The sequence below is a fragment of the Martes martes genome, assembly GCF_963455335.1.
Source record: "Martes martes genome assembly, chromosome: 5".
Lineage (NCBI taxonomy): Eukaryota > Metazoa > Chordata > Mammalia > Carnivora > Mustelidae > Martes > Martes martes.
Window position 1 is genome coordinate 20,444,657 of NC_137892.1, and position 16,181 is coordinate 20,460,837.

Below are 16,181 nucleotides of genomic sequence, written 5' to 3' on the forward strand. Positions count from 1 at the left end.
CCTGCACGGGGTGCTGTGGGGTGCTGTGATGTGGTCCGAGGGCCTGCACACACAGGGAGAGCCAGCCTGAGTGTAGGGAGGTGGGAGGAAGATTCTGGATGCCTCTGCCCAATGGGCAGTGGGCTGTCAACATTGGTTCTTGAGCCAGAAGTGAGGTTCACAATACATGTTGTGGGGGTGCCTGAGTGGCTCAGTTGGTTGGGCGTCTGCCTTTGGCTCGGGTTGTGATCTCAGGGTCCTGGGATTGAGCCCCGCGTTGGGCTCAGCTCGGCAGGGAGTCTGCTTCTCCCTCTCCCTCTCCCCCTCTCCCTGCTTGTGCACTCTCTCTCTCTCTCTGTCAAATAAATAAAGTCTTCAAAATATATATATACCCATATTGTGGGCAGGCTGGTTGAGGAATGGCATGGAAGGTGAATAAAAGTGGGTGCGGGGGCAGCTGGAGGCAGGCGGGGTGCAGGTGGGCTCTGGGGCCAGAGTGAGGGGAATGGAGGAAGATAGAAAGACCAGAGACGTCTCAATGGGGGGGTGGGCAGCAAGGAGGGCACACGTCGCTGGGATGAGGGGCTGGGCAGGGTGCGGCCCTGAGGAGGGGACACAAGCCTGGAGGGTGACAATGAGCCATGATAGGCAGGTGGCTGTGGGACACCTGGGCCAGAGCTTGGGAGCAGGGTCAGACCTAGAGACGCCACAGACACCGTCCCTTACTCACGCGACCCAGGACTCTCCAGCATTAGACTGCAGGCAGCAGAGCCAATGGGCAGAGAGCTCGTGGGAGGCACAGAGAGGGCCGTGCTGGGCCACTGTCAGGGATAACATTTTTGGCTGGCCTTGAATGCCAGTGGGGGATTTATGCTTGCTATAAGAGGCCATAGGGAGCCAACGCAGGGTCTTGAGCAGGGGAGTGTTGTGAAGAACTCTATGTTTGGGGGATACTGGCTCTGAAGGCAGGGGGATTCTGGACCCACCGTTGCAGTGGACTCCGTGGTATCCCACCTGGTCCCTGGTGGCACCTCCCTTCTCCCCCCAAGACAAGAGTGGGGGGACTGGGTGGGAAGCAGTCAATGAGGGGCTTTTTTTTTAAGATTTTATTTATGTATTTGACAGACAGAGAACACAAGTAGGCAGAGAGAGAGAGGGAAGCAGGCTCCCTGCCAAGCAGAGAGCTCGATGCGGGGCTCGATCCCAGGACCAGGGGATCATGACCTGGGCCAAAGGCAGAGGCTTAACCCACTGAGCCACCCAGGCACCACCAGTGAGTGGCTTTGACGCTGCTGCAGGCCAGCCAGAGCCCCAGCTCCTGGCGGGTGGGGCGGGGGGTACTTGTGTACACACTGACCAGTTTGACTTTCACACACAGGGTCCTCCTGGGCCACAGGGGCCTCCAGGGCCCCCAGGGATCCCTGGAGCCAAGGTGAGTTCATGGGCCCATTATGTGGCCCCTTCCAAGCCCCCGAACTCCAGCGCCCACCTCCCCTCTCCTGTCTGCCATGCTCACTCTGCTTCTCTCCTGGATCCTGGCCCGACTCCCGGGGGTTCAGAGAAAGTGGCCTAACCAAGCTGGATGTCTTGCTCCTGGCCCTCGCTCCTCCCTGGAGGCCTCATTCCCACGTGTAAACCCTCAGGACATCCCCAGGTCCCATAGATGACAGAGCCATTCCTATGGCCCGCACCCATCACTTACCCTCCGCTGCCTGGCTGGCTCAGGAGACCTGGAAATCACGCGAGATCTGGTCCCGGCCGTTGTTGCCCTGGGCCGTGTGTCCTGCCACGAGTCATTGAATCTCCCCGAGCCTCAGTTTCCCAAGCTCTCACCCCCTGGACTGTAAATTGTAGCCCCGGTCTGCATTTGCCTGGAGGAGCTGAGGAGGGGGCTGGGGACCAGGGCACACCTTCCTAGGCTCCGCCCACTTTAGGGACCACACGGCCCTCTCGGGGACCATGGGACACCATAACCCCCCTTGCTTTCTGTTCCCTTCCAGGGTGAGCTGGGATTGCCTGGTGCCCCAGGAATCGATGGAGAGAAGGTCTCTGGGCCTTTTCTTTGCTTGGTGATGCTGGTGCCTAGTGGTGGGCTGCGTGTGGGCGTGTGTATGCGTGTGTGTGTGTGTGCAGGGTTAGCACAGGGCAGAGTGTGCAGCCAGGGTGCTTGTCCTGGTTCTGTCCTTAGACCTCAGGCAAGTTGCTCCCTTTCTGGCAGCCTCAGGTCCTCACCTGGAGGGGAGGACAGTCCCAGGTGTAAGCCTTAAATAATCGTGTGTGTGTAAAACACTTAGGGCATGATCTAGGGCAGAGTGTTCAAATATTAGCTAACGTTGGTCCCGTTGCTCTGGGTCCTATAAGTATGGCTCTAAATGCACACTAGTGTGTCCCCACGTACACAGCATGGGGTCAAGGGCATCACGGGACGTTCATGGCCGTGGCTTTCGTGCCGCGTCTTGGATGCGTGATTCTGTGATTGGCTGAGAGAGGCAATGAGTGGCTGGGAGGGGCATTGGGTGGATGGTTGGTTGTACGTGGGGTCTGGGGGCTCCCACCACCGGGTCCTGAGATGCGAGCGCAGGGTCGACCCTCCACCCCAAGACCTGTAAGGGCCCCTACAGGGGCTGCCCAGTCTCACTCCCTCCACCCCTCCCTCCCCACACTGGTCCCCCCCGCATGCCTGTCTTCATCCAAGCCCCTCAGTGCATTCATCATCTGGGTCAGAGCCAGGGACCCAGGATGAAGAAGTGGGGGTGGGAGTCTGGCTTGGTCAGGAGTAAGCTCTGGGGAAGCCCCCTGTGGTGAGGGAAGGGAGCATGCCTGCTGAGTTCCACCGACCCCCTGTTCTTGTGGCTTGCAGGGTCCCAAAGGAGCCAAAGGAGACCCAGGAGAGGCTGGGCCAACCGGACCCAAAGGGGAGGCAGGCGAGATGGGCCTGTCGGGCCTCCCGGTAGGTGGGGCACAGGGTCCACCCTCCTCTGCCCCCTTGGGGTTCAAAGGCCAATGTGTTCCCCCCAAAGCAGCCATGGGGGAGGGGGGCACCGCTAGGGCCCTGCCAATTCCGCCCAGCCCAGGGGCTGCAAGCCTTTGAGCCTTTGAAAGGCAGCTTGGACTCTCTGAGCCTCCACATTCTCTTCCTCTTCTGTTCGAGGACTTCCCAACCCCCCCCCGCCCCCCACCAAGATGGAACAGAGCCGGCAGGTGGTTAGAGCCCCCCCTGACTACTCAAATTTGCATCCTGCTCTGTCCCCTGCTGGCTCCAGAACACTGCACAAGTGTCCTGACCTCCCTGGGCCTCAGTTTCCCCACCTCTAAAATGGGGATAATAATCTCCCACTCAGGAGGGCCTGCACGACGGGGCCGAGAGTGGTGGCTGGCCACGTGATTCAGTACCCACTGTCACGGTCACGGTGGCTGGACGGGAAGAGCTGCGGGTTCAAGTAGCTAGCAGGTGCCCCTCTTCACATCTGGTGTCCATCCACAGGGCTCCCTCAGCTAGAGAGATCTTCGCTTCCAGAGCCCCTGGGTGCCCCCTGCCCCACAGGAGTCAGTTTATACCACTGTCAGTGTGCTCTCCAGAAACCCCCTTGCTGGGCGCCCAGAGCGTGTCTGTCATCGATTTAGGGGAAACTGCTTTGAGCTGTAAATGCCAGCTCATCACTCCCGCTGGGGGCCTCATGGGGAAGGCGGGGCAAGTGCACCTACGGCGGGCGGTGGGTCTGGTGATGGGCAGAAAGGGCTGAAGGCTATCCTGTCCTGCAGGGCACCGATGGGCCCAAGGGGGAGAAGGGAGAGTCGGCATCTGACAGTCTACGAGAGAGCCTGGTAAGGGGGGCTGCTGAGGACCAAGGTCTCCCTTTAATTCCCGGCCTAGGCCAGCTGGGGCTCCGAGCCTTGGGACAGAAAGGCCACCTGGCCTGACCAAAGCCAGGGCAGCAAGGGAGTGGGAGGGGGGCACCTCGGGCATGTCCTCCAACTGAGGCCTGTCTGAGAACCCCAAAGGCTAGCCCCTGGGCCCCCAAACCAGGCAATGGCCTTCTGGGGGCAGGAAGGAGACTCTGCCCAGTGGCTCAAGGCCCAGCTGCCCCACCCCCCAAAAGTGCTCATGCAATGTCCACTGTGTTCAACCATGGGCTAGTGAGGTATGACGGGGGGTTAGATGACTAACCCATCTTTGACTGTTTCCTAGGCCCAGATCATAGTGGCGCCAGGGCCCCCCGGCCCCCCTGGTCCCCCAGGCCCCATGGTAAGACCATTTCATGTGAAGTAGTTGAGATCCGAAGGGGGTGGTGAGCCCAGGCTTGGAGCTGTGACCCAGGGGAAGACAGGACTTCTGGTGGGGAGGGGATCACATCAAGCAATACAGGAGAGCCTGGGTCTGGGCTTGGGAGGCCACAGAGGTCAGGGCCATGGGGCCAGTGAGTGACCTCTAAGCTTCTGTGACCACTCTTCTCCTCCTCTAGGGCCTTCAGGGAATCCAGGGTCCCAAGGTGAGTTCTGGAAATCCCTCTACTCACTGCAGATGCCCAGCCTGGATAGTTCCAGAAAGCCTTGCTAATGGGCAGGGAGGGCCCCACACTTGGCCCAAAACCAGCTCTGTATTATCCCAGGGCCTGAAGGTTCTGGATCCCTTGGAGCCCAGCCTCCCTGATGTCCTCGAAACACGTGCCCGCCCAGCCCCACACTGGGACTCTGTTCTTTCACCTTGTCCCTCTGAGCACTTGTCAGCTGCCTCCGCCTCCTTGGGCCACCCCATCTCACCCCCCCGACCCACTTCCCCCATGCCCCCCACTCACACATCTGTCTCCCAACTGCCCACTGCCTGGACATGAAGTCTTGGGTTTGGTGTGTATTACCTAATGTCATGTCCTCTGCTCTTAAATTAAAACCGTTGAGTAGGGCGCCTGGGTGGCTCAGTGGGTTAAGCCTCTGCCTTCGGCTCAGGTCATGATCCCAGGGTCCTGGGATCGAGCCCCACATCGGGCTTTCTGCTCGGCGGGGAGCCCGCTTCCCCCTCTTTCTCTGCCTGCCTCTCTGCTTACCTGTGATCTCTCTCTCTGTGTCAAATAAATAAATAAAAATCTTTAAAACCGTTGAGTATGGCCTGCCCGTGTGCCCCACATGGGGGAGGCCAGCTCAGAAACCCGACTGGTCCTCAGCCCTGCTGCCGCTCAGCTGTGCAGCTGGACCTGTCCCTGCCCCTTGCTCTGCATCTCTTTACTCATCTGTGAAATGGGTGCGAGGGAGCCCATATGTGGGCTTTGGTTACTATTTGCACTAAAAAGAAACTGGGGTGTCTGTTTCTCTGCCCTGCAGTTCCCAGCTTGCACTCAGGCCCGAGGCTTTCCTGTCCTGCTGTCTGAGCCCTTCCCCGTGACTGATGTCTCCTCTTTGCTTCCAGGGCTTGGACGGAGCAAAGGGAGAGAAGGGTGTGTCAGGTGACAGAGGCCCCAGCGGCCTGCCTGTGAGTGTCATCATGAGCCTTTTTTATCTCTGTGGGGCACTAATTCCTATAACTGTCATGCCTCTTGACCTGCTTCTTTTCTACGCAGGGGCCAACTGGCCCTCCAGGTCTTATTGGGCTGCCGGGAACCAAAGGAGAGAAGGTAATGACCTTCCTTTGATGCCCTCCAAGTATGGCTGCACCTTTACGGTGTCACTCAGCTCTGGAGACTCAACCCCCTGCACCACACAATCCCAGGGCCATAAATCAGGCTTGTGGACAACTCACAAGGCTGAGCATCCCAGCAGTAGTGCTCCCAGCAACCCCTCCCTGGCCCCTGACGCGTCCTCTTTGTCTCTCCTCAGGGAAGACCCGGGGAGCCAGGACTAGATGTAAGTATCTCATCGTTCACTGTGATCAGGCTCCTATGTATAGCTTCTGCACTTGCACTGGCCATACAATAACCTGATCTGCTGGGCTCGGATTTGACCCCCTTCCCCAGGGCTGGGACTCCAACCGACTGGTTCCCCTGTGTCCCCAGTGCCAAGTCTAGTTCACAGCCCAGAGTATGTACTTGATGGGTGGATGGATGGATGTGTGGATGGTGGATGGATAATGGGTGGGTGAAAGATGAGTGGATGGATGGATTATGGATGGGCTATGGATAGATGATGGGCGGATGGAAGATGAGTAGATGGATGATGGGTAGATGATGGGTGGGTGGATCATGATGGATGGATGGATTATGGATGGATGCATAATGGATGGGTGGAATATGGGTAGATGGATGATGGATGGATGGTGGATGGATAGATGATGGGTGGGTAGATGATGGGTGGATGGATGGTGGATGATGGATGGAAGATGGGTGGATGGATGATGGGTGGATGGATGGTGGATGAATGGATGATGGGTGGATGGTGGGCAGATGGAAGATGGGTAGATGGAAAATGGGTGGGTAGGTGATGGGTAAATGGATGGATGTTGGATGGATAGATGATGGATGGTGGCTGGTGGATGATGGATGGATGGAAGATGGGTGGATGGGAGACGGGTGGGTGGATGGTGGGTGAATGGATGATGGGTGGATAGATGATGGGTATATGGGAGATGATTGAATGGTTGGTGGATGGGTGGATAGATGGATGGTGGATTGATGGTGGGCGGATGGAAGATGTGTGGATGAATGATGGAAGATGGGTAGGTGGATGATGATGGATGGATGGATGACAGATGGATGGATGGATGATGGGCGGATGGTTGGATGATGGATGGATGGATGGATGATGGATGAAGGATAGATGGATGGTGGATGGATGGATGGATGATGGGTGAACGGGTGATGGATAACTGAATGGAAAGATGCTTCACCGGGACAGGAAGGTAAGGAGAGCAGGATTGCAATATCCTGGTGAGAGAAGATGAAGCTTCAGCTAGCACATTACTGTGGGAAGGAGAGGAGAGGAAAGTTGATCCAAAGTTGATCGGATCAAGTGTCTTTGGTTTGCCAGCAATAGAAAACAGAAAACTGGCTCAAAAAAACTCCTAATTTAAAAACCCAGAGGGACAACACAATCCACACAACCCAGCCTCTCATGCTTCCTTGTCCGTGCTTCCACTGTGGGGGTGTTGTTTAGATGTGGTGATGGGACGGAGGCAGTGGCCCCAGAATCACATCCTCCCAGACCCAAACCCTGCAGAAAGACTATGTGCTTCAGTCTCTCTTTTAGAAAAGTCTCATCAATTCCCACCGGCCCCAGCTGGGTCAATGCTGAAAGATCCACTTGGCCAAAAGAAATGCAGTGCCCTGATTGGCCAGGCCGGATCACGTGCTCCCTCTGGAGCTGGGGGTGGAGTCAGCGGTTTTAAGAAGGGAGGGTGGTCCCCAGGAAAATCCGGCAGCTATTACAAGGGGAACGGTGACCAGAATCAGGGCTGCAGGGATTCTGGTGTCCTCCCTGGACTTGAAGGAGAGAATGACCCCTTGGAGAGCAACTGTAGACACACACAGTTTCTGATCGGGAGGATGGTGGGCCATCCCTGAGACGGATCCGAAGAAGAAGCCAATGCCGAATCCTGTTCAGGCTCTGGACCGAGGAAGGTAGTGGAGTGTGGCTGCGGCTGCCTTCACAGCTCAGAGTGGCATCTCAAGGCCAGGCCCACCTGCTCTACCTGGCAAGCCGCTGGCCCCACGCCCACTCCACCGGGTCGAGCCGCCGTGGGGATTCTGCTCGGGCTCCCCGACCTCACAGCCGGCCAGAACAGCCCCTCTCTGGGGGAACCCCTGGTCTCTGCTTCATCCTGTGTCCCTGAGCATTGACCGCCATCCTCTCTGCCCTCTTGCCTGTCCTGTTAGACCGTCAGGGAAGTGTCCCATTTGTTCCCGCGGTTTTTAATTTATGGAGGTGACCGAGTGACGACCCAGAGAGGCCAGTGCCATTGAGGGAAGAACAGGTTACTTAGTTTAACCGAGGGAAGGGCTCACCTCGCTATACAGGGCCCCATGGGGAAGCAACAGGTCTGGTCGGGGGTGGGGGGTGAGAAAGGGGTTGGAGGACAGAGTTTTATGGGGGTCTCCTCAAGAAAGGCAGGCCAGACCCAGGAAACAGTTGAGGGCGGGCGAGTATGAACAATGCCAGCGGGATCTGGGCTGGAGGGCAGGCCCGGGCTTCCTGTCACCTGGCCTGGGGATGATTCCTGGCAGGGGAAGGTTCAGCTTGTGCATGAGAGGCAGATCAAGGGGGTGGTGGGGGATTGTTGGTTTACGTATGAAACGTCTTCCCAGACCAGCCCTTTGCTACCCACAAGAGCAGGCATGAGGGAATGGCAGCCTGTCCCTAGCCAGCAAGTTCAAGATCTCATAACAGTCTGAGACCCAGAAAATAAAAAGGGGGAGAGGGTAGACACATCAGATCTGTTTGTCCTGTCCTCCGTATTCAGCCCACAACCCACTTCCTAGAGGATGCTTAGAAATGTTGGTGGCAGGGGTGGATGGACAGACGGACGGATGGATGGATGGGCGGGGAGGGGCATAAGAGATTAAGCCAAAGTCGGAGAACACAGCTTACCGTTTCTTAGTCTGGCAAAGATAGTGACACAGACACCCAAGAGTTCCCCGGGTCTCTGTCCCTAGCCACGCTTGGACCTGTGCCAGCTACATAGGACAGGGACATCAGAGAAAACCCCTGGCCAGCAGCTCTGCCTGAGAGGGTCTCCAGAGAGCCCAATGGTGTTTCCTGTGGAGGAAACAGCGCTGGTGTCCTGAATGCATGCTCATCTCTAAATCAGACTTGCACCCAGCCTACGTGTCACCTAGGAGCTGGAGTGGGCCCAGTTTGTACCCCGACCAGGCATGGGGGCGGGGCAGTGACGGATGGGAGGGGCACGGAGAGGAACAGAGAGCAGGAGCGAACCTCAGACCTCATTTTATTCCTTTTGCCAGGGGTTCCCTGGACCCCGAGGAGAGAAAGGTGACCGGAGCGAACGTGGAGAGAAGGTAGGGAGCGGGTGGAGAGAAGGGGGGGCAGCAGGAGAGGAGCCAGAGCAGGGGGAGGCTGGGATGGGGGGCAGAAGGATGGGGTGGCTGCCAGTTGGAGGCCCATCCCTCTGAGGGGTGGAAAAGGGGGCCTGGGCCTGGCAGCCACGGCCACATCCCCGTCTCCCTCCTTGTGCAGGGGGAGCGAGGTGTCCCAGGCCGGAAAGGCGTGAAGGGCCAGAAGGGTGAGCCGGGACCACCGGGCCTGGACCAGCCGTGTCCTGTGGTATGTGTCAGAGCAGAGCGGGAGCCCCAACCCAGGTCTTCGCCACCTCAGGCCGGGCTCAGGCCGGTGTCTTCTCTGTCCTCAGAGCTCCCTTGCAAGTCCCAGAGACCGCCATGGCTTGTCCCTGCCATCAGGGAGGCTCCCCTTGCACAGGTCCTGACTCCCCTCCATGGGCATGGCTCAGGGGGACCCACACCGCTCCCCAGAGATGGAGGCTCGGCCCCGGGGCAGAGTCCTTGCCAGTGTCACCACCCCTCTTTTCTCAGCTTCCTTGGCCCTAAAAGGGGGTTAGGACACCCTTCGCTCTCTGGGTGTGGGTCCCGAGGAGGAGGCTTTTACTGGTGTGGGTGGCCCCTCCAAGTCCCTGCCTCTCCTGTGTGCCTCCAGAATCCTTCTCTGTCACCCCCCCAACACCTTCCTCCTTTCCTTCTCTCGCACATCAGCTCCTCATGGCTCCCCAGACCGCAGGCCTGAAGGAACCACAGTTCAGTTCCCTTTGCCGGAGGGCTGGGAGGGTTCCCAGGGAGCTCAGCAAAGACAGGAAAGACAACGGGGCGTTTCTAGACTCAGACTGAGCAGATAGCCACGCCCGGCCACCCCAGCCCCAATGCGTGCCGGCCGCCTTCCAAAGGGGGTTCGGAGTGAGGGACCCCAGAGGCCGGTCCTCATTCTTGAGTCCCCCATCCATGCAGTAGGGGTGCTAATTCGTACCCCGGGGGCTTTTGATGAGTCAATGAGGAAAAGACAAGAAGAGCAGCATGGTAGGCATACACACAAAGTATGGGGACACCGGGAGGACACAGTGGCCCAGCCTTGCAGCTCCAGGCCCTGGGTCATTCAGCCTTTGTCTTTGAAACAGGAGAATCCCAAATGTGGAGGCAAGCGAGGGGCGCCGGGCTCCAGGGGGCCCTGCCCCGCGGTATGAGATCTGGCCTGCTGTGTGCTGTGTGCTGGGCTGGGCTGGGGTGCCCGCTGCTCTGACCCCCCCCTCCTCTATCCTGCCTTCCCTTCCTTCCGGCCCCTCCTCCCCACTTCCCTCTGGGCCCTGGCCTGTACCCCTGGTGGATACACGGCAGTTCTGGGGGCTGTGCTCCTGGGGGTACCTCCAGAGTGAAGTGTTTCCCGCGCCGCGGTTATCCCCCAGGACTCTAGGCTGGCGGAGGTGTCTGCCACTGTCCCTCTCCAGCTCCCCGAGCCCTCCGGGCCGCCTAAGGCAACCCACCCTACCTGGAGTCTGAGTGCCCTGAACCAGCGAGCCAGCGTTGGCTCTAATGGTGCCCAGATGACCCCTACCCCCCACCTGGCTTTCTAACCTGCAAACCTCAGCTTGCCCCATCTGCTGCCTCTCAGACCCAGGCCCAGGGACCAGGACAGGCCTCAGGGGCATCCTGCTTCCTGGACTGCCCTTCAAATGCTCTTGAAGAAGCTCCCCGAGAGCCCTCAGGCCCCCAATGTGAGCGGCCAGAGCTAGTGTCAAGAGTGCGATCTCCCAGGCAGCAGATTGTACCATAATCCCCGATCCTCCCCGGTGGCACGGTTCTGTCCCCTGCTCCAGTGTCCCAACAAGCAAAGCCCCATAGGGGCTTTGTCCTTAGCAAGGACAGCAAGAGGCCCACCTGGCTTGTGACCCAACTCCTCAGGGGACAAACATTCGGGCCATGCCTCGGTGGGGTCCAGGGGCCTCATGTGGCAGCTCCCGGGGCCGTTCCTCCCGACACCCAGGGCAAGAGTGTATGGAGTGTAGAGAGATGACCAGTCCCCCAGCCCCATCACTGAAACCCTTTTCTTTTCCAGGGCCCTGATGGACTGCCCGTGCCCGGCTGCTGGCATAAGGTACCTCACAGGGAAGAGTCTCTAGGACAGGCTGGGAGAAAGGGGACATTGAGGGGGACCCCCAGGGGCTGCTATCTGCTGCTTACCACACAGTGCCTGAGTAGCTGGGTTTGCCCGTGATGACGTGACCCTAGGTTTGACTGTCCCATCAGATGGCCCAAGGTTTGGGGCCCTGGTCCTGGGTGATTGTGCACAGCGCCCCCTGGTGGTCATTCAGGGCTCACTCAGTGCCTGGCCCAGCGAGGGCAAAGCCATCCGCACACCCTGGGACTTTGTCCATACTGCCCCACTGAGAGGGGGTGGAAGCCCTGCCCAGGGAGGAGAGGACTCGGGGCACGCCTGTTCTAGAAGAAATGTGCAGGACAGAATGCCCAGACCAGAGCGGGGTCTCTGGGGCCTCCCTCCTCACCTTTGGGTCTCTCCTTTCTCTTCCAGTGACCCCTGCACCCAGCTCACAACCTGTACAGATGCGTGTGGACGTTTTTAATTTTTGTAAAAAAACACAAAAAAACAAAAAACAGTAATATATTGATCTTTTTTTCACGGGAGGCACCACGTGTGGCCCTCATAACATTCAAGAGGGCGCCTGGCCCAGCCCCAGAACGATCAGCCTTTGAAGCTGGCAGGAAAGCAGACAGGCCAGTCCAGGGGAATCGCAGACTCGGGGGGCAGCCGTGGGACTTGGCTTCCCCAGGAAGGAGACGAAGGTGAAAGCGCCTGGCTCAAGAGAGGCTGCAAGAATGCTGGGTTGGGCCCTCAGCCGCCTGATTAGCAGAGAGACTGCACCCCCCAACACCCCCAGAAGCTCCGGAGCCCTGGGGCATGCTCCATCCAGAAAGGCCCAGGGCTTGGACAGTAAATGCAGCTGTCCCTGCCACTCTGGCCTCTGGCCTCAGCCCCAGCCAGCTGCCCACCCCTCGGGGCCCTCTGGGGCCCAGGTTCCCCAGGGCAGGACAAGATTCCTGCCCAGCTGGATGCTGGGAGCTATGGGGAACACCCCCAGCAGGTCACGCTCCCAAGCGAGTTCAGTAGGCCTCGGGAACCCAGCCTGCTCTGAGAACACGTGGCCTCCAGCCTGGAGGAGAGGCCAAGCACTCTCTGATCACGACCTGTGGACCCAGCTGCGAAGAAGCCTCTTGATCCCCGCGATCCGCGAGTGCGGAGAACGTCGGGTCCCAGATGGGAGGGGCTGCTGCTTCCCGTGTGTCTCAAAGCATCCAGAAGAGAGTCATGATGGGACTTTGCCAGCCCAAGGAGACCGGCCTGCGGCTCAAGAGTTTGGGTCTCACTGGCCCCAACTCTCCCACCCGAGAGGACTCTGGGCAGCCTGCCAGAACTGGTCTTTCGGATGAGCCGTGCAGACGAAGAGGGCCCGGTGCCCTGAGGAGAGGCCTCCCCACCTCAGACAAGGGTCCCCCAGCTGGCCACCTCCCACCCAGAGGCTCGCCTCCCTTCTCTGTATAGATGGATATTGGTGTGTGTAATAAACCCCAATGTGTGTCTGGGTGTGCCTGTCCTTGCCGACTGCCCCTGGCCCCTCTGGGTAGGGAGGGACAAGGGGACGCTCCCTGGGTCAGAGGCACCCCCGAAACCAGAGGAACAAACCAGAGGATTGTTCAGGGTGAGGACAAAGACAGGGTTTGGAGTTAGAAAGACAGACCCAAGGCCTAGAACCTCCCAAACTGAACCTACTCGAAAGTTTGTAATCTGCTCCTCCCTCCATCCAGGCGACTCACTGGACCCCATAAGCAGTCCCGTGCAGAACAGGACCGATGTGATCCGTGTCCCTGTTTCCACTTGACATATGAGGGATCTGAGGATCTTGAGCAGTTAGTCACCTGCCCAGAGATGCACAGACAAGACAGGATGACAGGCCGACTGGGCCTGGGTTCTCGGACAGCCTCCAGTTTGTCCTTCCAAATTGTTTGGCAGGGCATGGGCTCTGCTAGGCAGTGTCATGATCCTGGGTGATTGGCAGGCCCATCCTCCTGGGGTGGAAACCCCATGTTCCCCCCTTCCCCAGACCTCCCTGCACCTAGGGCCAGACAAGGCCATTCATGGCCCACTGCTACCCCCTTGTGGCCTCATACCGTGTATCATCAGGTCTATAAATTTCAACAAGTTTCAAGGTACGCAGGGGGTGGAGTTCTCCAAGAGCTGGGGTTGGGAGCAAGAGACCTGAAGAGTGAATGATGCGCTCGAGGTCCCAGCTGAGCCTCAAGGACTGAGAGCCTTGTGTCTCTCTGCCTCAGGCCGCCCCATTCTGAAACGAGGGAAGCACATTTACTGAGCCCCACGGTGGTTTGACTAACCACGAGAATGATGCTCCCCTTTTCCGGATGAACCAAGGTGGAAGAGTAGGCTTACCTTACTGCGGGGCGGGGCGGGGGGAAGAGATGAAGGAATCAGCAATGAGGGAGCAAAGCAGAGGGCTGAGACTGGAAAGGTGGCAGGAGGGACAGCAGGAACCCCCCCTTCCTCAGCTCAGGCCGTAACCTGGACCCCTTGTTCTGGGTTCGTCAAGGCAGAAAGTCCCGGGGCCCCACTCCGGTTGGGGTTCTCTCTCTGGTAGCCCAGATTCTCAGGCCCTTGGGGGCCAGCGATTGCTGCTGACTCACTGGACCGACAGTCGGACAGAACCGAGCTGGGTTCCAGCCTCGGCTGCCCACAAGCTGTGTCTGGGAGCACAGTCCCTGCCCTTTCTGGGCCCCTGGGTCTCCCGGCAGGCCTCCCAACCCTCGTCCTGCCTCAACACTGCGTGTGTTCTCCTAGCGTTGATGCATCTCCGTTCACCCTGCCTGGATTCCAGCAGGTGCCATGACCCCCTCGGTCAGTCCCACCAGTGACACTGCGCCCTCCTACTGTTCCTCCGTGAGACCGGAAAGCCCTAGGTCAGGCCTCAGCACTATCTCATCTCCTACCCTGGGGCTCCTGCTGTGAACCAGGCCTCCGCTGGGTGCTTGGCACACATTCTCAGTTAACGCTCACGGGGGAACCCATTTTACACACCAGAAAGGCGACTCGGAGACTGAGCCCTGAGCTCAGAACTCTGCTGTCATACGGGGCAGCGTCGGGGTCATGGTGGAGCCCTTCCCAGCGAGGGAAACCGCAGGGCCCGGGAGCGGCGGGGGCGGGGCCCGGGAGCGGCGGGGGCGGGGCCCGGGAGCGGCGGGGGCGGGGCCCGGGAGCGGCGGGGGCGGGGCCCGGGAGCGGCGGGGGCGGGGTTTGGCGGCCGAGCAGGCGAGAGGCTTCTCGGCTCAGCGTCCCCGCGCGACCAGCTGCCGGGTGCCATGGCCGCCGTAGGGCGCGCGAAGGCCGAGACGCTGGCCCTGAGGCGGCGGCTGCTAAGGTACCGAGACGGCGGCGCGGGGCGGTGCGCGCACGCACGACGCACGCACGTCCGGCGCGGAGCCCAGGAACGCCAGCCCCGGGCCTAGAGCGCGCTCCAGCTCCCCGGCCCGCCGGCCCCCGCGGCCTCCTCCGGCACGGCGTCCTCTCCCGGCTGCCCCCACCGGCGGCCGCTGCCCGGCTCTGGGCAGCCTTTGCCCCTCGGAGGAGACCTCTGCCCTGGCACCGGGACGCCCTCCCCCAGGGTTGGCCAGCCCCCAGGACCTCCCGGGCCTGGCCTGAGGGTGACCCGGGAAGGGGCTGAAAGTTCGGACGAAGGGTGGGCATGGGATGGGGGACGCGTCGCCCAAGAAGCCTAGAGAAAGGCTACCCGTAACCCGAGAGGGGGACTCTCCGCGGCACTGGGGCGTGAGGCAGCCTCTGGCTAGAGCTTGGGGCTGACACCCAGCGGGGCGGCGGAGACCGTCGGGGGCAAGGACCGCTCAGGGCTGAGCGCCAGCCACCTGATGGGGGCGCCCTCCTTCACACCCATCCCAGCGAAGAAACACTGCCCGAAGGAGCCCCGTGGGTCTGGGGCAGCCACCTCTCCGTGGGCCTGTGCAGAAATGAGCAAGGCCATGTAGCCTTCCCAGGACTTAAACAGTTTCAATTTTAGCAGCTTCTTACCGATGGGTACATCACTTTCTTCCTCTCCAGCCACCGGTACAGTGGGGGCCTAGAAGCAAGGAAACACCACTGTGCCCTTTGGCCCTTTGGCCCTTCCAGAAACGGGAGGGGGGCGGAGGGTAGGAGGGGGGACTGTGGTGGGTGGACTTTTCCCTTCTGGTCTTCAGACGTGGCTGTCCACTTCTTGCTGTCCCCACAGCGATTCTTGCAGACTCTTTTACCCGGAGGATCCTATTAAGATTGTCCGGGGCCAAGGACAGTACTTGTATGACGAAGAGGGAGCAGAATACCTCGATTGTATCAACAATGTGGCTCATGGTTAGTATCATCCCTCAGGCTGGCTGCGAACCCGCTGAGGCTGTGAACCTGGTCCCACGGGGGCCTGAGATTACAGACAGGTGTGGAGAACTTGGACCGAGCTGACCAGAGGAGCCCTTTCTGGTGTGGCTACTCCAGAATTTCCAAGCGGGATCTCTGCTAAACCACGCAGGAGTCAGAAACATGGGTCTGCAGTCCAGTCCCACATGGGACTGATGGTGAGCTCAGAGAGCGTCAGTCAACCTGGCCATGACCAGGTACACAGCAGGGCCCCAGCCAGGCGCTGGGGGTCACAGCAGGGCTTCAGTCCCAAGGACCCTCTCAGGGGTAGACAAGGAAACTGAGGTAGGAATTCAGTTATCCAGGTGGGGCTGCCAGAGCTGGTGGAAAGGGAGTCTGTGACCCAACAGACACATTAGGGGTTAATGAAGTAGAGGTTAGAAGTGGGGGCTCTGGTCCAGACTACCGGGGTTCATATCCCTGCCCTCCACTTACTTTACTTGGGCAAGCTCCTTAATTCTCAGTGCCTCAGTTTGTTGATCTGCAAAATAGACATGATCCTACGAGCTACTCACCTCAAAGTGTTTTGGAGAAACAAGTGAGTTAATTCCAATAATTAACTCTGAGTGTGTTTGGCACATGGCGAGCCGTCAACACGTGTTCACCGTTCTAATCTGCGGCTGTTGGCAATCAGCATTACCTCCAGCCCCCGGAGACTTGTTGAAGTCAAGCCTGCCTGTGGACACTCCCCACATTCCCGTCTTTGTCAAGCAGGCCTCAAGACGCTTCCCTAAAAACATGAATTTTCTAGATAGGGTTTCTACCGGCAGAAT

The 16,181-nt window shown here is 59.3% G+C and overlaps 2 protein-coding genes across 5 annotated transcripts in view; both read left to right on the forward strand.

The window, feature by feature from the left end:
- COL23A1 (collagen type XXIII alpha 1 chain) overlaps positions 1-12,524 on the forward strand; it is a gene marked incomplete at its 5' end in the record, with an annotated part of 301,516 nt that extends 288,992 nt beyond the window's left edge. The window contains 13 exons of the mRNA XM_080804434.1: positions 1,358-1,411; positions 1,980-2,024; positions 2,840-2,929; positions 3,742-3,804; positions 4,169-4,225; positions 4,443-4,469; positions 5,381-5,443; positions 5,532-5,585; positions 5,788-5,814; positions 8,865-8,918; positions 9,097-9,183; positions 10,978-11,016; positions 11,452-12,524. Coding sequence (XP_080660560.1) covers positions 1,358-1,411; positions 1,980-2,024; positions 2,840-2,929; positions 3,742-3,804; positions 4,169-4,225; positions 4,443-4,469; positions 5,381-5,443; positions 5,532-5,585; positions 5,788-5,814; positions 8,865-8,918; positions 9,097-9,183; positions 10,978-11,016; positions 11,452-11,454 — 663 coding nt within the window. The 3' untranslated portion in view covers positions 11,455-12,524. The remainder of the gene's footprint in view (positions 1-1,357; positions 1,412-1,979; positions 2,025-2,839; positions 2,930-3,741; positions 3,805-4,168; positions 4,226-4,442; positions 4,470-5,380; positions 5,444-5,531; positions 5,586-5,787; positions 5,815-8,864; positions 8,919-9,096; positions 9,184-10,977; positions 11,017-11,451) is intronic.
- A 1,703-nt stretch (positions 12,525-14,227) lies between these two features.
- The window catches only part of PHYKPL (5-phosphohydroxy-L-lysine phospho-lyase), a 35,168-nt gene continuing 33,214 nt past the window's right edge, over positions 14,228-16,181 (forward strand). The window contains exons 1-2 of one of the 4 annotated variants that reach the window (XM_080803623.1): positions 14,228-14,365; positions 15,230-15,348. In XM_080803623.1, coding sequence (XP_080659749.1) covers positions 14,307-14,365; positions 15,230-15,348 — 178 coding nt within the window. In that variant the 5' untranslated portion in view covers positions 14,228-14,306. Of the gene's footprint in view, positions 14,366-15,229; positions 15,606-16,181 lie in introns of those variants that run through there. The other 3 variants (XM_080803622.1, XM_080803624.1, XM_080803625.1) reach the window with 3 other exon arrangements.